Source organism: Amphiura filiformis, chromosome 16, assembly GCF_039555335.1.
Source record: "Amphiura filiformis chromosome 16, Afil_fr2py, whole genome shotgun sequence".
Classification (NCBI taxonomy): domain Eukaryota; kingdom Metazoa; phylum Echinodermata; class Ophiuroidea; order Amphilepidida; family Amphiuridae; genus Amphiura; species Amphiura filiformis.
The window spans coordinates 18336363-18358363 of NC_092643.1; the positions used below are offsets into that span (position 1 = coordinate 18336363).

At 35.7% G+C, this 22001-nt stretch overlaps 1 protein-coding gene across 1 annotated transcript in view; it reads left to right on the forward strand.

The window, feature by feature from the left end:
• The window catches only part of LOC140135671 (cysteine-rich venom protein-like), a 41609-nt gene that overhangs the window by 12418 nt on the left and 7190 nt on the right, over positions 1-22001 (forward strand). The window contains exons 2-7 of the mRNA XM_072157255.1: positions 5765-5913; positions 14523-14831; positions 16117-16217; positions 18510-18598; positions 18967-19002; positions 21323-21424. Coding sequence (XP_072013356.1) covers positions 5765-5913; positions 14523-14831; positions 16117-16217; positions 18510-18598; positions 18967-19002; positions 21323-21424 — 786 coding nt within the window. The remainder of the gene's footprint in view (positions 1-5764; positions 5914-14522; positions 14832-16116; positions 16218-18509; positions 18599-18966; positions 19003-21322; positions 21425-22001) is intronic.

Consider the following 22001-nt stretch of genomic DNA (forward strand, 5'->3'; position numbering starts at 1 on the left):
TTGCTGTTTGAATCCATACGTTTGTTGCATTGTTATTCGTTTTTTAAACAATAATAATAAATAAATTGTTTTTGGTTATTTCAAACTTGTACAAACTGATAACAAGTATCCTGACCTTGGGTACCTGACATGTTAAAAGTTTGACCCCAGTAGTATATCGTTAAACAGTTAAACAAATCGAATACAGAATTATTCTCATTGAAAATTTTTCATATCTTTGTATTAAATTTGTTTTATTTAGAATTCTAGATTTCAAAATTAAATTGAATTTGCGTAATAATATCAATCGACAGTTCTTAAACAACACATATTTGAACTTTCTGTTACCCTAAATTTCTGAAGAAAAATCCAATAAGACTGTAAAATGTCGAGATTACAATAGCTTCGGGTCATTCGACCAGTGTGCTACTGCTTCCTAACACAACAAATCGTGTGGGGTTGAAAATTGTTTTGTCATTTCGCGTCAAATATTCTTGCAATTCCTGTAAACTTATAACAACAGAGATGACCCTCTGGAAAAAGTTAAGACATTCAAATCTCAAAATGAATACAGTATATTTGAAAGTATATTTGACGAAAAAAATCCTGTTTTACGGACCCCACCGTTCCATAATTTGTTTTCTTTTTTGCTAAAATCATTTGTGACCGTACACCACGAATGAGCCGTAAATGTCCTCAATTGTATTCTGAGTTACAGTGTAAAATGGGAATGAAGGTCGTATTCATAGGTACCTCAATTTGGTGCTACGTGTACCTCATTTAATGAGATACACGTAGCACCAAATTGAAATACCTATGAATATGACCTTCATGCCCATTTTACACTGTAACTCAGAATACAATTGAGGACATTTACGGCTCATTCGTGGTGTATGGTCACATTTAAATTCCGTCGTTTTGGGGCCAACATTTATTGACTTTGACTGCAATTTTTTGAAACAGATTCAGAACATTTCCTTAATATGTTTACAAAAATATTATCAATTTTTTGTCAAATTTTCAAGCTTTCGGTGATATGTTTGGTTCATTTTATCCTCCATAAAAAAAATTCAGACCGATTAACCCTACTTGAAAAATCCAGGGTTTATTTGTTCGTCGCCTAAAGGACAATTGATGAAAACAAAACAAAATAAAGCCAACGTAAAATAATTCAATTTCGCGGAAAAGAAGTAAAAATAGGTACAGATTTATTAGACTATAAAGTTACGCCTTTGCTTTTTAAATTTCGCGTTGTACTTTTATTTATTCATAGAATTCTGTAAAATTGTCTCTCATTACAATCAGGTGGCGTAGCCGGTATTACGGAACCGGGGTGCACAACTTAATGTACCGACGGTCAGATGGATTGTTTTCTATCAACGAATCATGAAGGTTATTGTGTTTGTTCCAACAAAATTGTACTTGATAATGAAAAACAACAACATCCGTAAGTTGAGAAATAAATAGCACCTTCTTGCGGGTAACATTGTTAACAATGCTACATAGTTATAGAAAGTTATAGGAATAGGATATTGAACATTGATTGGTATTATCTGTTTTGAAATCAGGCTTATCTTCAAGTTAATACGTCAAATTTTCATGCCGCAATGACAAGCTGGGATGGCATTTGTTTAGTTCGATTCCTTCCTAAAACGTTGCATTTAATCACTAGTTAACCAGCACAGGCAATAAAGTTCAAGTAAATCAAAAATTGTAATATTTGCTGAGGAGGGGCCCTCTATTTGTTTTTAAAATTCTGATTTTTAATTAAGACATAAACAGTCCTGTACAATGATTTTATAAAGTCGATAATATAGTATCGAGTACAGCTCATGGAGGCAGCCATTAGCAGACCACCCATTGTCAGATGTCTGGATGATTTTCAGCTACACACACAATTGAAAATGAATCATGACATTTTGATAAACCACTTACTGTAAAAATTCTGAGCATTGGGCGATTCTAAGTTTCACATACAATGCACAAAACAATATTTTTAAAAAGTTTGTCGAGAGATTTAAAAAGTTATCGAGAGGATTTTCTGTAAAATTATTAATTGAACAGCAAAATTATTACAAGGGAATTCCGAATTTGTAATATGTTATCAAAAACAACATTTTGAAAGTATTTGACGACAGAAAAAATATTAAACGACTGAAACGTTTACCATATAATTACAAAGTTCAACAAAATAGACAAATTTGCTGCACAGTAGTCTCATGTTGTTCAGCCTTTGCATTCAAATGTATAGAAAGACCACCCGCTATTATGTAGAAGGTCACTTCAAGACTTATTGTCTACCAACTGTTATGGCCGCGCGGAGGTGGTCACGTGCGTATTTATAAAAATGCATTTACAAATATAGTCGAAGCATAGTATAGCATACTGATATGATAACCGGCCAAAATCGCCCTAACTTACTGACTAATAACCCATCAACCTACTGTAACTTAAAACATTTGAAATGATCTTATGATGTTGAATTACTTATATTAATGTTGTTGATGTTGATTCATGCTTTTATCAAGGGTCGGGAAAAGACGGTGAATGTTAAGAATGTATTGAATGAATGTTTAATTTACCCAAAATGTAGAAGTGGAATAAATCGATATTCAGTTATCGAACTAAAATAAAAAATGAATTTATTCTTGAAATTTTATTTCAAGAATGTTAAAAATGTCTAATGAAAAGAAGCAATTTCAACTGATTGCACTTCAAAATAACAAAATGTCACTCTTTTCAAACTCCATTACTCATTTCAAGGAAATTGAAATGTTATTCAGAAATACGTTTTCATATTTTTAAAATCCATTCATTAAAATGGAGAAAATATCCGATTATCTAACTAATATATTGTTCTCTTTAAATAACCCCACAACTGTACATCAACTGATTTGAGACAGAATTATCTTATACAAGATCATATACAAATTCAAAAGGTTTCAACATAATTCCTAAAAAAATACACAATTGTGTTATAAATAAATAAAAGAAAAAAAGAATCGGATCATCATCTCGGATCACCATTTCATAATAAATAAGACTTAAGAGATTGAATTCAATCAGAATTCGAGGACTGTTTGTGGCTCATAGGTCGCCATAAGGTACCACGCATGGATTTGTTAGCATTGTTGTTATGGCAACTATTCTACTATATGAAGCACACTGGCTTGTACGGAAACTAGGGACGCTTAAAAATAGCTCTTAAAGAGACGGACAGATATGCATGTGAAAGTGTTTGCTAAAGTTACGAAAACAAAAAAATAAGAAAGAAAAGAAAGAAAAAAAGAAAGAAAGAAAGAAAGAAAGAAAGAAAGAAAGAAAGAATAAAAGAAAGAAAGAAAGAAAGAAAGAACAACTTGTCAATTATCAAATATCTGTGATTGACATGAATAATAGAGGTTTATTTTAAAAACCTCGAGGTAAGACTATATAATAGTGACAATATTCAAATATAACCATGAACTTTTATATTTCTAGCTTTTAGTTTGTATCAATATGAGTTTTATTACTTTTTTGATCTATGCATAATGATAATTGAATAAATTTAATAACATTTTCTATTTCTAGCTTTCAATTTGTAAAAAATATGAGTTTTATTACCTGTTTTATCTCCTTCATCTTATAGCATGTCTGTATTTATAGAAATTAAAGGTTGACACTTCAATTATACCATGAGTATGTCGACTAGGAAGGTCTGGGAGGGGGTTGGTGCAACTTTGTTCGTAGAACGAGGGAAATGTTTATAGTGTTGGGTCTTTTTAGGTCGTCCGAAGGAAAGCACCGTATAGCATCATGAGTCGTGTGTCTGTCAGTCGGGGTGTCCGTGTGTCCGTCCGTCAACAATTATGTAAGGCCTTTTCTTTTTGGCCTCACATGAACAGTTCAAATCCTATTGTAACCAAGCTTGAGTCATAGCTGCACTGTGGAATCCCTCATCTATTGGTGGTATTCAAGGTCATATACTGAGGTCAAAGGTTATTTGAGGTCAACTTGTAAATAGGCTGAAAATACAACATCTGGTCTCATTAACATCCAGTTGCAACCAAACTATATAGAGCCAAAGCTGCGTTATAGGCGCGTCCATGTGATTTTGGCGTTCAAGGTCATATACTGAGGCCAAAAGGTTATTTGAGGTCAGCAATTGGCTAAAAATGACAAAAAAAGGTGTCACAAAAATGCTAAAATATTTTTTTTCGCATCAATATATATCTATAGTATTTACTACCCAAATCTTCGGACGACCTATTTAGGACCGCCGTCCCTATTTTTTCATGATGTGACTTCAAAACTTAAATTTTACTGTAATTAAAGCACTTCAGGCTTAGTCTTTCACGCGGTATTTTAGTACACCATTGGGTATTACAATCATGCAAAAAGTAGAAATTCAAGAAAAATTGAGGGCGCACAGTGTATTTTACCCATACGAAAAATCATTCCGTACCGTGCATGCACAAATCACTGACAGTGACGCAATCAACCAATCAGCATTTGGAAAATCGTTAACCCAATGATGTCATCGCTGCATTTTCATTGATAAAATTCAGAATCGTTCAAAAACACGAGTTTTTAATTGCAAATATTTAATTTTTTTTAATGAATGTCACTGTCTATCACAAATTAACATTGTGTATTATCGTAGCGTTGAATGCGCTGAAGCTTGTGAGGCGGGTCCGTTGCATATTTGGCAGTTCTGTTGTTTTTTGTGACATTAAAAAGTCATCTTTCGCATGGCCCCCCTGTGTGTGGGGGTGTGTACGTACGTAAATGGGGGTCGGCTATGCACGCGTGGATTCTGTTGATCATGCAGAAACACTAGTACTGCTGACTGAGTGTACCAATCGTAGCAGGGTGTAAAAATATACAACAAAGTCAATGTTTATTCTAAAATACGTTATGGTGTAAAATATAAGCATTTGAATAATATAATAATAATAATAACCTGAAAAATAAATGAACATGAAGGTTCATGAGTGATTTTTAAACATATTTGACTGTTGTATAAATATGGGTGCTGCAGCTTTGGAGCTAAGGCAATATGGCGCATTACTTTGAAGTTGGTAATGGGTAAATTACACTGTGGGGCATCGCTGTAGAGCAAATCACTTATTATGGCTTTAAGGTGAGCAACGATTTTATACTGTTGCGATTTGGTAGTTCACAGCATCTTGCGAATGGTAGTGAGCTTTGGCAAAAATTATATTAATCATTTCATAGCGAGCGTGTAGAAGAATTCAGCACGTTTTCAAAGTATATGATTTGTAGAATGAACTTTTGCAAAACATCAAAGTGTTATTTTTCAAAATATATTGATTTTTTTGGCTGCTTCGACCAACAATACATAACAGTATGCACTGTTTAATCAAAGTAGCTACTGCCATTAAAGGAGGATTTCGTGATCCTAGCATCCTCTTTTTGTGACATTTTTCAGTACATATCCACGAAAAAAGCCTATTCCCAAAATTTCAGTTGATTCCGATTTTGCGTTTGCGAGTTATGCATGATTATGTGTATTACACTGCTCCATAGACAATGCGTTGTAATTTCGTTCTGGTGCACCAGAACGAAATTCAAATTTCACGATATCTTTGCAAAACGAATTAATCTGCAAGAAATATTTTGTACATAAACATTATGTAGCCAGAGGTTTCCAGTGATATAAAAATCTCAACTTTTTTTTTTTTTTTTTTGGGGGGATGAGGCTGTGGATCACGAAATGCCCCTTTAAATACAGTGAAATGTGAATAACCTAAATTAATCGTGACAGTTTTATTCTTTCTTACAGTCACACAACACATACACAGGCCCGAGGCATCACCCATTTTACCAAGATTTCAACAGAGACATGCAATAGTGGATACCCACAATGCCCTTCGGCGAAAAATGGCTCTTCGCTGGCCCTCAAGGGCGATGGCGTCCAATATGAAAAAGATGGTAAGTCAGAAAATGTGTGCCAATTTTATTCCTTCAAAATACTCTGGTAAATATCATCTATATTGTCTTGTAGCGTCATATTACGCAATGGTTTCAGCTTCCACTAGTGATTCTGACCAGGCCCGTACGCAGGGGGGGGTGCGGTGGGTGCGGAGCCCTCCAAATTTGCCAAAGTGTACAAAAAAATCCCAAAATTTCAGAATTTGCGAGCGTAGGTCCAAATTTAATAAAGAAAGTCCACTTTTCACAAAATCGCCCCCCCCTTGGGGAAAAAATCCTCTTTTCAAAATCAGCACCCCCCAAAAAAAATTCCTGCGTACGGGCCTGATTCTGACATAAACCAGACAAAATAATCTAACCAAAATAATCTAGCCAGTGACAGAAAAGAGTATTGTGTAGTGTATAAAGCTGCAAAGCCCCCTACTCCCCCCACCCCCGATTAATTTTTGAAACCTACTTTTTGGTCACGCGCGCCTAGTGGCACTCAACATTGATTAGTGGGGAATAGACTTCTCCGTAGTCCAGTTGCCTTTTGTGCATACGCTAGCTATTACATTTAAGCCTCAAACTCTGAGTTGTATTAATTTGTGTACAATAGGTGACCCCGGAGTGACGTCACAAGCCGTTGACCTCCGTTGACAACAAATCCGATTCAGAAGTCAAGTTTGTAGTTTTCTGTGGTTTGTCCCTTTTCAAATCGGCCAAAATACTACCATTTCTATAACTTCTCGACATGGGGCCTCCAGCCAACAACAAAAATAAAGACTCTCCTCTACATGTTCATGTGTTCAGCTTCACATAAAATGCAATTTTCGCCAAGTATTTAACCTTGATTTTACCGAAATCGGCCGAGAAATTTGCTCGATTCAAGGTCAAAACAGAACGTAAACAACTTAATGAGCTCTGCTACAAGTCTTCAAGTAGTCGCTAAGCTGCACGATCTATTGTGGGTTGAAAAGCGTAAGTGTAGCCGACTGTAGCGTCATGTAAAATCAGTACCCGGATGACCGGGGTGACCTATTGATAGATTTTTATATCTGATCTTTTCAGTCACCGTACTCCCTCTATTTGTTAGCTTCCCAAGTGATTTTTACTCGGGCTTTCGCAATCAATAAACTGATAAAATCCAAAATCAGAATTGTTCAGTATTGAAGTGAGCCATTAAAATTATGCCAAGATATGTTGCATTCAATAATCTTTTATTTTCCCTAAAAACTTTTGTTATGACCATTAACAATTAAATACTTTAATTGTAATAAACATCAGTATAATTTCGAGTTCAATTGAATGCATTCATCATGATTTATAACATATTTTTGTTTATCAAAAATCGATTATGGCAACGTCTAGGTGGGGAAGGGAGAGGGTTGGGATGTTAGGAAAATGTTTAGACTTGACACCAAAGAAACTACCATTTCATAACTTTAACAACAACGGAAATGAGGCCATAATATAGTATACGTTTTCCATAAGTGTCCCAACACATTTTGACGATGAATGTAGTAAGATTACTGTTCTTGATTATAAATTAAAGAAGATTCGATCAATTTTTGAGAAGTAGCAGTTTATTGCTCATCCATATGCTGTGTCATGAAAAACCTAGAAATGATGACACATATCAAAATGTTGTCATCATGGCCAGCGGGAACGTGAAAGCACGTTTGACCGTAGTGACCAGCACACGAACAAATCAATGAATAGACATATCGCCTGTCACTGTAAGTGACGCCGTCTGTGTTGGTCATCCCTTTTTAATAATCTTTCTTATAGACTATGCCATAGAATATGTTATTAATCATGATGAACGCATTCCAGTTGAACTAGAAATTATACTGATGTTTATTTCATCTAAATACTAGTAAATGGTTGTAAGAAAGTTTATATAAGTAGCGACAGTAAAAGTAAAGTATAAGTAGGCTTATATTATTGAATGCAACATAATTATCGTAATTGCATAATTATAAATGGCCCACTTCAATACTGAACAATTATGATTTTAGAATCTATACCAGTTTCGCGAAAGCCCGAGTTTGCATTTTGAAAAAGATCTTGATTGGCGACACACACTGCCAATCACACTTGTTTATCAATCCAACTTAACCGCAAGCACAAAGCATGGAGGTACAAGACGCGCTAGAACGTATGCCATGCAACTAGTGAAAATTTAACTTTCGCGCCAACACAAAGCGCCGCAAATTCCACAGATAGGTGTGTCCGGAGGATTTAAACCATAACGAGATCTGGGCGACCAATCACAAGCCAGATCCATTTAAAGATACATTACATCATGGTAGATTTTAGTAAGCCAGAAATCCGACAATTTCATCCATAGACAGCCGTGTTAAGCATGCTAACCGCAATCCAAAGTAAGTAGTCCACTTGGGAAGCCAACAAACAGAGGGAGTATGGTGACTAAAAAGATCAGATGTGAAATCAATGTGCCCAAATTGATACAAATCACAGTTTTATGCTTAAATGTAATAGCCAGAATATGCACAATGGGCAAGTGGACTACGGAGAAATTGAAATGGTTTGTATAAGTTATTGTTTAAGTTTGATTAATGTTTACTTTATTGTTCCATTAGAATGTTTCTAATACAAAAGCGTTTCTTGAAAATTAAAAAAAAACATGCTTACATTACTTCCTGGCATTATATACATTATTGGAAATGGAGACAAACCAATAACACATAATTATAATGTGTTACCCATTTAACCACTTGTGATAAATTATAATCTAAAGCAGGAACAATTGTCAAATTGCGAAATTTACTAAACTATCGTAAAAAAGCATCCCATTACAATATTATTATGATAAGTCAATGGATGCCCTGTCCATCTGATAAGGTTATGCTGTCGTGTGTTGTTATTGCCAAAAACGAAAAGAGCTCCTCAGATGTCCCGATGTATACAAAACACAATCGGCGTATTTCGATTTCAACAAAGAAGGTTGATTGGGTAAGCATCGATTTCAGGAAGTGCAATAATTGTGCCTTACAACAAGAGCATAAAAATGCCTCGCAGGATGTTGCGAGATCGTGAATCACAAAATGTCCAGGGTTATTAACCTGCAACTATAGAATATACAGAGTCACTAGGACCCACAACATGATCATCTGTCAGTGCACAGTTCTCTAACCCCAATACTTTTGCACATTCATTGAATGACCTTTGAAAATTTGGGTACAAACACTAATACTCTGCAACTTGAGGTCAAATTTTGCACTATGATTGTTTAATTGTGGTTATTGGACTATGCCAGTGGGATGAGGTCATTGTGGTCCATAGTGAGTGAACTTGACGTTGTTTTGGGTTACATTACCTTTAATGAATTGAAGGATGAGGTAATGATGAATTGGACAACAACTGAGTAAAACAGTAAACAGGTGGTGGTGGTGCTGATACTGGTGGAGCTGGTGGTAGTGGTAGTGGTAGTGGTGGAGATAGTGGTGCTAGTGATGGTGGTGCTGAGGTGACTGTGGGGTACTGATGATGATTTGTGAATTGTGATAATGAATATCATGCTATCTTTCCATTTCCTGCTCCTCCAATAACAAATACGTTATGATTCAAAAATCAATTTTAAATGATAATTCTGAGACAGTCTCATGATAATTTATCTATTAGTCTCAGAATATGCCGATGATTATTTGAATTTTATATGCTTGCATATTGTGGTCTCACTGGTGTTATTTAATCATCACATATACATCTATATTCATCTGATATTATGATATTACATATTTATGCCTACTTTGGTATTTTACATGTAATCACATCGAGCGGGAAGGTAGAGGAGAAAAATATAAAAAAATAATGATCTTCATACATATCGATGATCAATGTTGGAAAAACTTCCAAGACACTACATACCATCTTTTATTTTCTTTCTTCTTTTTCTTCCTCTTCTTATTCGTGTGTCACACTTAATTTGAGTTGAGCTGAATCGGAAACATTCTATCAATCTAGTGCCTTACGGCACAAACTTTAGCGCATTGCAGTGTGTATACCACCGTATGGCTATTTACATCTACGGTGCAATAAGATCCGTGTAAAGTACTCCGGAAGGGCTCAAAGGTGCATTTATGATACGTTACATAGTGATTTTAAAGGTAATTGATCGGAACGTCCTATTTTATTGTCATTTTTGCAGGACAATCAAAATACACCCTCCCCATTTTGTTTTGGCCCACGACAGGACATTGGGGCCGGGGAGGGATTTGTTAACTATATTATTGGAGTGGGGATGTCTGCCAGGGTTCTGAAAAATATATCAACTAACATGTATGTTTGGTTGTTTTTTGGTCCATAAGGACACACAATAACAGGTTGTACTCGCATCTGCGTAAAGCACCCAGACCATGCATACAGGTTCACAAACCAGGCAAATGAACTGAGACTAATATCAAGTATAAGCAGCCTCAGCCAATAAGACCCTCAAAAAGCATGATGGGATAAGTCACAGCTTAAAAGAAGAAAATGGAAGAAACAGTAACAATTTTGACTATATCGCCCTGCACTACAACGTTTAGAAATCCCTCCCCGGCCCAGATACCGATTCGTGTGATGTCGGAAATTTCTTTTCCTTTCTTTCTTTCCTTTTCCTTTTTTTTTAATTCAAAGTTAATGTCATTATTTAATGATTCAATGGCTAATTTTTATCCGTTAATTAACTTTAAAACATGTAGAAAACGAGAACAAAAATATACCTTCCATCATGTCCATATCAGTCCATATCATTCCCAACTCATGACTTTGTGATCCAATACCTGCACTTCCGATAGTTGCCTCGGGATGTCATGTAAAGCTCTTGTTCAGTCAACAAATTAATTTGATACTGACTTTTATTTCTTGATATGTGTCGGTGCAAAACATACCTGTTGTGTTGTATCTGTATTTGAAACATCCCGTAAATGCCAAGATGAATTAAATGAGCAAATCGAACAAATTGGTTGGTCGTTTGAGTGCAAAATATATCGTACCTTGCAGATACGGAAATAACATATCACTTACGAGCGTCACTCGCCAACGCTTTCTGACTGTTTCATTCAGAAAATGTTTAGTGACAATTTCAACTCGAATGGCTGCAATTAAGGTGATTATTTACGGATATTTAATTGCAAGCTTCTAAATAACGGCCTCATGTCACATTTGACATAATCTTTGCACGATTAAACAGCGACTCTTATCTCAATTAGCGTGTTGACATGATTTCACCACGAAAATGTGGATGCTCTTTAAGTGGGGAATGTATATCTGATGTTAAATTGTGGAATTTCAAAGTCGGATTGTCTTTAAAGTCAAAAATGAGATATCGTTCTTTATAACGTACGTCCTCCGAAGGGTTTTCATGCGGCATATAAAAGACGCCCTAAAGCGTGGGGTATCATAATGGGCGAACTTGAAGTACAGGTATCTGGAGAGGGGAAGCAACGAGTTACCCCCAAATCACAGCGGCAGGTAGTGACTGGGCCTCCAGGTGCAAATGTGTATTTATTTTGGAAGGTTCGTGTTTGTTTTAAATTTTGGGGCGTTTTTCCAAAATTTGATATTTTTGGTGATTTTTCAAAAACATGCCAAAGACAACTGTTTGGGCAACATACTTTGTTATAGTTATTGCAGTTCTTTTCCACATACCTATGTTACCATTTGTTTTGGTGATTTACTAATATTGCATATTTTTTGACTGCAATTTGGCGTTTTCAATGCGTTTTAAGCTTATCATGAAATTAAGCCGAATATCTTTTCACGCTCCTTTTAGAATTTTTACCTGATCGTCGGCTTTTGCAGGCAACACAATACAGATTGGCTCACGATAGATGTCGTATTCCTCTATGTGGGTCACTTGATGACAAATTTACTTTGAATTCCTTGTAACAACAATTTTCGTCTGGAAACAGGGTTTCAGATTAATTATGGAACAGCTGTAGTCTTCGGCGCCGTATCAAATCTCATAAAAGGGCACGACTGGCGAGTATGTTTTTATGTTTGCCGCAGGAAAGCTTGCGTCTACGTATATACTATACTTCTTTGGAAACGTTGACCTTTGACCATTCTTTGTATAATGCCCTGATATGACCTTGATATCCACTTTACGACAGTTGTTTAGCACCTGGTCAGTAGATAATCCTACAGGGATACAGTGAACATGGTGAAAGACCCATTATTCATTAGGCACGGATTTTAAGAGCACAGGTCCTTTGCGTGTATAGTAGAAAAAATTTTAGAATGTTTGGAATTTTGTAACTAAAATATATACTAACTGCATTCTGCATTATGTATTTATTTATTTATTTAGGCCTATATGCCTATTTATTCATTTACTGACTTATTTATTTATTAATTTGATAGATTAGTAAGTAACTAGTAATATTCTATGATTCATCGGTTGATTATTGATTGTTGATAACTTGAAAACTTGATTGATTGATCGATTGATAGCCATTTTGCATATATTCATTTTGAACAGCATCGTACATTATATAGATAAATATGCCTGTCAGTATTGATTTATTCTATTCAATCCTATATCAAGGATTACTATCACACTTCTCACAGCTAATAGTTAGGTGGCTCAGTGGTAATGCACTGAGTTTTACAACAGGGAGGTCCTGGTTCGATTCCCAGCTCTGCCTATTTTTTCAAGGCTGAGAAAAAATGCAATTTCTGAACTGCAAACTTATTTGGCGCGCGATCTGAGCTGGTCCTTTTCTGATGGCTGTGTCTCTTACAGGCACACTCCCTCTGGAATCCAAACCAGATTACCGCCCATTATACATCCCTTAACGGCTTAGGATAATCGTAGATATATTTGCGCTCAGTTAGGGATGAAATTGTTACCCCAGTACCTTATACCATGGGGGTAGGACCGACCATCAAAAATCACAATACATGGTCGGTAGGTGAGGCCCAGCATAGTTCACAAGAGTAAAATCCATGACTTTCATTTTACTCTTGTAAATATTTAATGGATCTCAATTTCAGTTATCATACCGGCGAGTTGCTTATCTAATGCTAAAAAAAGGTGTTGTAACTGATTTTTCTTCCTATGTTTGCATATTATGCAATGCATAATCACTTGAAAATAAATAAATGCAACAGAAACTGGTGATGAATAAGATTATCTATACGGACATTTAATATTATCTGATGTTTCATTGTTTATTTTGATATTTATAGCTCTTGTAATGACACTATAATAATACTTATACAAGTACTCTTAAGTCTCCGTTTTGACACCCAACAAGATGTAATATTAGTCATATAAGTCTTGTTAAGTAATAGATTGTGACATTAAATTTTACAACTGTTGCGATGTTTTACCGAGCAATTATTGTGTTCTTCACAACACATTATCGCATTATAGATATGAACCCGAGCACTAAGAAAGTAGAGGTTGTACCTAAATTTAAGGATTGTCATCCAGAGTAAAAAACACCTGTATTTACACCCAAACAACTTTAGATAATCGTAGATTCATCCTTCACGCTCATTTTAGTGATAACATGTTTACGTATACATATGGAAAGGTTTCTATACAAAAACGATTCTCTTATAAACCATCATGCGCACAGTTTCCACCTCGATACACCTGAGCACACATTTTCATCCCAAGAGCTTCCAAGCAGAGAACAACAAGCAGTGAATGTCTCCACCACAGTCTTTGATTACACTACACGGTTAAGTGCATAGCAATGTAGGAGCTATGAAGCTTCTAGCTAAAAAATGGGCCTCTTTGATTGGTTTTTGTCGAAACCTCAAGTGTTCCCTTCATCCAATCAGCATTTTTTTTTATATCAAACGAAAGCTAACACTTCCCCCTAAAAACACTTTTCGTCATTAGGTCAACAGATAAAACAATTCAATGTTATAGCAAGGCGAATGTGGAAAATCTGTTGAAAACTACATATCCAAGCACATTTTTTGACCAAAATGTAGGTTTTAAAAGTCAAAACCTCAAGTGTTCCTTACAATATTTTTCTAATTTTATGTATATTGTCCATAATTATACTAGAGTTACTAGAATGAGCAATGGTCAATTCTCTTTAAAGGTCAGGTCTATTGCAAAAACAAGTTTATCTCTATTCGAAATGAATAATTATTACATTACAAGTTTACACTCCTTGCAATTTTTTTATGCGTATTTCTCCTGAAAAAGGAGAAATTGTGAAGTTCAGCCTCGTACGTGTTCTTCCCCCGTTTGAAGCGTACGTGTTCTTCTCCCGTTTGGCTGATGACGTAGGTAAATGAACGGGCATATACGAGCCTGGTTTACCCCACTTATTTTATTAACACGAAAATTAGATATTTTTGCCTGATATGTTGCCTGCGCAAACTCATAGAGCAAAACTGTGATTTGCAAAGACAGACCTCAATTCAATGCGCCGAACATGCGGGCACATAAGAATACAATATGAAATGGTATCGGGAAGGTACTTTTCGTAATGCCCACCCCTACTATTTGTCGCGCTAATTTTACATTCTGGTCAAATTCACTGCAAACGAATTATGTTATTTGTAAATAATGGTGATTTATTTTGTTAATGATATCATTGTTGCAAATCTGACATCATACTGTTTTATATACAATTGTCTTTATTCAATTACAGAAATGGGATTTAAGTCTAGCAATCCAAGCCACAATTGAGGCTACATGTGACAAGCTGGACCAGTACTTAGCTTCCACAAGTGACAGCGATTACACGATGACGTCACCAACCGATTCTTCCTCGTTTTCATCACCGGTTTCATATAACAATGATTATGTGCTAGATCAACCTACCATTGGGAAAACTATTGCGTATACACATAATAGGAATATCAAACATATGATTCAGAGCTGGTTTATACAAAAGAAAAATTATAAATTTCACGAACGAATATGTAAAGATGGAAAAAGCTGTGATAATTTTTTGCAGGTGAGCAATTATACATGTTACACGTTTTCTTACTCTTACATCACATCCCGGGGGTGTCACTCCCATTGTGGCCTGTACACCATCCGCGATAATAAAAACGCGTAAAAAAGGTAGTTTTTCGTGGGTAGGCACGATACGCGCGTATCGTGTTTAGGGTGTCAAAAACACGAAAAATTGAAAAAGGGTAGCAAAATTACAATTACTAATACGCGGAAATGAAATTAGTGTATGAAATTTGATGCAAGGAATAAAATCTCTGTTTAGGGTGTGAAAACAGGTGCGTGTTACCTGTTTAGGGTATCGTTTTAGCCAAGGGTTAAATCCTTGTTTAGGGTGCTTTTCAAATTGATTATCGCGGATGGTGTACAGGCCACAATAGGAGTGACCCCCCCGATCACATGTTGTATCACGTGCATGTATGACGTAGTTACTGAACTGGTGCGCGGTCATTGATTCGTTTTTGGGTTTGATGATGTTAGACAAATATCTTATTGTTTGTTAATTTTTAACTAGTTTTTAAATGTTGGTCACTAGTTTTATTCCTTTGTATTTGGAATAGTGTAGACTCTAGTGTTGTTTGTAAACTTAGTATTTGACTATACCATTTAATATGGTGATTGTCAATAAATATTGCTTATTAAATCATCAATGGAATCAATGTCCAATTTGCAAATAGAAAACAAGACTCAAACGTAATACTTGGCTCGCTCTTGAATTTATGAATTGCATCATCTTTCATTACGTCAAATTATACTTTGAAATAATACTTAAATAAACTATTTGTACCATTCAGTCCTTTTAGTGTAATGTTGGAAGTCAACAAACGCCTACGGATTGAATGTCAACTCAATTATCAGTTAAACTGAGCAAATTAGCAAGACTTTAAAAAAGAAATGTCACAAGCGAATAATTGACTTTCTTATCGATTGATCATTTTGAGCTACTTCATTAAATTGGAAATTTATAATGGAAAGCCCATCTCATTGCCCATGTGAAAAAGGTTAACCCAATTTGTACGCGAAAACGAAAATACATTGAAACTTTCATCAATTTGCAATGGACTGGTTAGGGACCTATATAATAAAATGTTCAAAATATAGTAGAAGTGGTAGTAATACTATTATTATTATTATTATTATTATTATTATTATTATTATTATTATTATTATTATTATTATTATTATTATTATTATTATTATTATTATTATTACCGGTATTATTATTATTATTATTATTATTATTATTATTATTACCGGTATTATTATTATTATTATATTCTTTACAGTTAGCATGGGCAGAAGCAGATAGAGTTGGGTGCAGTTACAACGCAGCATGTACACATCAGGGAAAGCGCGTCAAATTCCTAGTGTGCCTTTATAATGTACCGTAAGTATTATGTATTAAACAATTGTAGTCCATATTTATAAATACGAATTTATAAATTCGCCATGAGGCGATTTTCTGTACGTAATATTTTGTGTAACTGACCACCAAACGACCAATAATTATGTATAGATCGATTTGATCACAATACATCATCTCTCTTTTAAAAAAAATATAAATAACCCGCCCTCAAAGTGTATCCTCGGTGTCTCCCGCATACCATGCCGAATTCGGAAACTTAATTAGTACGATAAGAACGGAATTAATAATTATTCATACTTAAAGTAGAAATATTATAGCTTCATGTAAAATGTCTTACTTTGTCTTTAATATACCGGCTCAACTTAGCCACTAGCAGTTTATGCCCGGGAGTTTATGTTAACACATCTAGTATGAAAAAGAAAGTGTGTGTGTGAAAATTTAAACTTTAATATGCCCTGCTACGTGATTACGAACACTTTCTTTTGAGAAAGAAAAAAGAAAGCACGAGGTATCTTCGGTGTTCAAATACATGCCCGTACTCAGCACTTTCAATTCTAATGGTGAATGGAGTTTCCCGGTGCACCACGCACACCAACATCGCCCGGTTAATAATTACATTATACAGCCAGAGACACTGAAATGAATACCCGGGATCGATACACGTGAATGTGCTATGCACGATTGATATTCAGACGATAAATCTTTGGATACCGGGGTAGAAAAGGATAAATATCTCCCGTAAATGATTTCGTATAAAGAAACTAGATTTTGTTCCTTGCACTTGAATATATATGTTCAACGTTAGCTAGCGTCTTGAGAAAGAAGCGAGCGTCTTGAACTCAAAAACTGACAGAAATATTCTGATTTTCTGATGTGAGCGCTCACTCACATGGCGTATACATGCTCACCCCCACACAGAGGTCACACACACCCCAGTGTGAGCACTTACTCACATGGCGTATACAAGCTCACTTACACTTTTACACACATAGTCAATTACCGAGCTATTGTCAGTAGCCTTAGTCGAGATGTCCCTCGGCTCATTATGCGTCTCAAAGGTCGGAACAAAATGGTCATGCGTGGCTGTGGATTCAACCTACCATGGCGATTTCTGCCATGAAGATATCGGGGCGATGACACTGTGCCACGGCACGCCGCAAACCAGCTGGGTTGTCTCTTTTGTGAGTGAGTCCCAAGCATGACAACTCGAACTTGCGGCAACTAAACTATGGCAAAATGCATTAATACAAAATTATTTGTACACAATGTCGCTAACACTTCATTCTAACATATATTTACGGTCAGAAATGACCTCAATTCTTACTTTATCACCCACTGATGCCAATTTATTGTTTTACAAGAATGATAATCACCATGATCAATGAAAATCTCATTATTTTATGATATAGGATATTATTCTTTGATACCCAAAGTATCATCGGACAACGAAAAGGTCCGAGTGAGTAGCGTGTACAGTTACTTCGTTATTAAGCTATCAATCAAAGTGATCCTAAAATATGAATTTTGAATCTGTGACAATAATAACGGTCAATTGTTTTACTGTGATATATGGGGAAATTTAATGAGATATCATTCAAAGAAAGGATTTCATTACTTCTCTAAAAGCTTTTCATGAAGGACTTCTTTAAGGTTAGGAACTATTTTAAACTGTTGTGATATGGTAATTCACAACATCTTGGGAATGGTAATCAGCTTTGGCAAAAATTGCATTGATCATTAATAGAGGTTGTGCGTGAAATTATTAATTGGCTCCAAACAAAAGATTTGAACCGGTGTCCTTCACCGTAATCATGGCGCAGTGCAGTCCATTCAATCAAATGTTGTCATTACCCTATCTGATCGTAGTATTATTTGTTATGTGTATGAGACAAACTACCGCGGTAGATTGTAATCATGCTTTTGTTGAATGCATTTGAGTAGTCCGCCATATTTACGGTATGATACGTCATATGCAAAACCTCTATAGCGAGTGTGTAGAAGAATTCAAATATCACAGGTATACCTTTGTAGGTCCTGTAGTTCTTGAGTTATGTTTTAAAGAGGGCTGAAACGACAACACTTTCCTAAAACGTACGTAGCTCATTAACATCAATAAATCAAGCAAGTTTTCAAAGTATATGATTTGTAGAGTGAACTTTGCAAAATTTTATTTTTCAATAATATATTGATTTGGATAATGAAAATCGGGTTTTTTTACCAACAATACCGCATCTACCCTTAATGTGTTGGTGCAAACCAAAGCCGTCGTGGTCCGTTGTTTTGTTTTCTAAACCTATAACTTTTTCATTACAGGATAATTGAAGGTGAAGATCCTTACAAAGTCGGTAGAGCGTGTACAAAATGTCCCTCATCCACAGGCTTTTGTGAAGATGGTCTATGTGGTAAGTTGACCATATTATTTTTATCTAAAAAGAATTGAACACTATATATCTAAGACGAGCGGGTTGTCACTGATTAAAAGGGTTCGGGTCGGGGCCGGTGGAGGTTATTTTGCTTAATGTTCGGCTTTTTCCCGCTAACTATACGGAATCTAGAGAATGGCAGAAACGTCATGAAGGTCAAGCAATGTTATCGTTTCATCAAACATTTAGAAACACCGCAAAAGAGTGATCAAGATTTGTGATAGGAATTGAAATATTTCTGAGAGAGTACCCGATTGTTTGGATCTTAAAAAGAACTTTTTTCTACATAAATGAAATACGAATGATCCTGATGAATTTGTTTCAACGTTTTTTTCTATTGTCCACAGTTCCTACATGCCGTGGAAGTACGGGCAAATTTTGTGGTAAGTCTGTAATTCAGGTATTCATTTAATAATTTTTAACTTTATGAAATTAAGAGATATTATATTTCATTTTGTATGCTAATAAGTCCCAAATATGTTTCTTAGATCTTGAGTGAGATTATAGAACTAGCCTTGTTCCCAGACAAACAAGTACCTAGACAACCAACTTTCGTGCGCGTTGTGAAGCCGACACTGAATAGCAACAATTTTGCCAAGACGCAAACAAGCAGTTATGTTCACATCTACGCTGATTTCCCCATGAAAGATACAATCGACGGAACATGATGCATTTGACGCGGGCGATAACGGCGCAGCAAACACACACTTTCCGAAAATCAAAATCGTCATGGGATGGGCACTCAGAAGTCTATGGCCCCGTTCGCATACAGCGACGCCCCCGTCGAAGCGCGTGTGTGTAATATTACGGTATCTTTAACAGATTATAGAGATATCAGAGAGCTCAGTAGATTGAAATTAAATATACAATACAAATGACAAAAACAAACACGGTTATAAATTATTGTTTATACGTGTAATACGTGCAAATTGTGACATGTGTACCTTTGATATTAAAAGATTCCCGGAAATTATAGCTTTTAGAGTACCAAAAGCATCTATAATTATGTAGCGCTATCAGTAAATATCAATTATTGACACCCAGGCAGAAAATAGTTCCGGTAAGCTGAAATCAAATTGTAATGCTAACTCAAGATTATTAGATTAGCAGCAAATGGGTTTTACAAGTGATATATGTAGCAAACTTCATCAAAGAGATGTTCCCATATGATTTTTTCGCTGACTACGAAAATAAAAGTTATTATAAGCAGGATCTGTGATATAAGCTAAAATCTGTCGGGGAATTGGTCAAAGCTGCAACAACGTTTACCAGCGCTGTGTCATAGTTGAGTTGCATCATATCAACTATGTTTAAATTCCCTGAAATGTTGAATTGTAATTCTTTAAGATGGCAAAAGGTGGTACTACACCCCTTGATAAATTTGTGACAATTTTGCATTTTTCTCAAAAAATAATAACACACTGGTAACAAAAGTTATGTATATTATAGGGGCAAGGAATCCAGTTACTTCACTGGAATTTCAGTGACTCAAGACAAGCGGTACGTTATCTATGATAAGAAAAGAGGTACCGCTAGAATGTACCTCATTTCTTAACACATACAATGAACCACTTGTCTTGAATCACTGAAATTTCAGTGAAGTAATTGGATTCCTTGCCCCTATAATATACATAATTTTTGTTACCAGTGTGTAGTTGTCACAACATTTACCAGGGGTGTAGTACCACCTTTTTTGACTTGTTAGTACATTATAAGCATCATAACGGCAACTACATGAGCACTTATATTGGGGTGCTTATTTCGTTTTGCTTACAAGCAAAAGAAGTTATTTCTATAAGTGTATCCGTCCCTAAATACACTGCGAACTAGCACAACTGCCTTTGCATTCCACAGACTAACCCAAACTAGTTTTGGGTTCCTTAGTTTGTCCCAAATGTTCCCGCAATTAACAAGTGCCCTAAGCCCGTGAGGGTCAATCAAAGGTCAACATTTGAAACGAAACTGGTCTCAAATTGTTCATCTGGAAAAATTAAAATAAGGTAGAAATAGTGGTGCAGCTCCCAGTCTAAAACCTAGATTCGTGGAAGAACTGGAATTTATACCTATAACCATGATAACCTTCCATTCACTTCTCCTTTGGGTTCTCTATAACACAATTTTCAATGGATAAAGAGTAATTCCAATTATGATTTTTTTTATACTTAAAACTCTGACAGTGAAAAGACATATATTACACTTATGGGGTGAAGGTTGAATCGCCAGATGACCAAAATGTCATGATAACCTGATGCTTTCTTTACTTTAAACCACTGAAGTGTAAAGACCACAATTTTAAAGTTTGCCCTACTTTTTAGGACTAGACAGGAGCACACCGGCTGGGTGGGAAAATCGATATGCAGCGGATGAATTTGGGGAACTTTTCATCAAAATTGTAAAATAATGGTAGAAAACATGGAATTTCTGCATATTACTCTGAAATTTACTCCTTTATGGCTATAAAGCTTGGTATTTTTCATTGATTTTTAAGCACCTTTTCCTAAACGTACGGTTATAGGACTACCTATTATACTTGTACATAATGCACAACAATATTTACGTGAAAATGAGACCCATCAATAACCAAAATGTCCGGCAATGCAACCCGAAAATTTGGAGCGCACTTATATTTTTGATGTAATGCTGTCGAACTGTTAAATATTGTACATTTTATTAATTCATTATTATATTTTATTAATTTTACAGCGTGTAAAAAAAGGTGTCATCATCATGGTATTGGTAAAGGCAAACTAAATAAAGACCAGTGTTCGTGTACGTGTCTAACAGGAATGGGACCCGATTGTGAAGGTACGTAAATGCCATGCATTATCCAGTTACGTTTGAATTTGCCGTTGGATAGTGGTACGCGCGGGGTCTGTAACGGGAAAACTAAAAGTGCTGGTACATGCAGAGGGGAAGACACGACATACCCCAAACCATACCCACAGGTAATGGCCAGGACACCAAGTGCAAATGTATATCTATTTTGGAAGGCTCGTGTTTGTTTTAAATTTTGGAGCGTTTTCCCCAAATTTGATGTTTTGGGGAATATTTCAAAAAAGCGACATGCCAAAGACAAATCTGTGGGCACATAGCACATTGTTGATACAGCTCTTTTTCAACATACATACGTTACTAATATATGTATTTTGTAGCTGCATTTTGACGTTTAGTCGGATGGTCGGCAATGGCAACAACGTAATGTAGATTGGTCATTTGAAAATGTCGTATTCCTCTCGGTGGGTATTTTAAAGATTTTTTGTTTTTTGAGACTGGGAAAATGTTGCTATTATAAGTTCATTTGGCGAGCGGACCGAGTTAGTCATTTTATGATGGGTGTGTCTCTTACAGACACCCTCCCACTGGAATCCAAACCACGGATCGC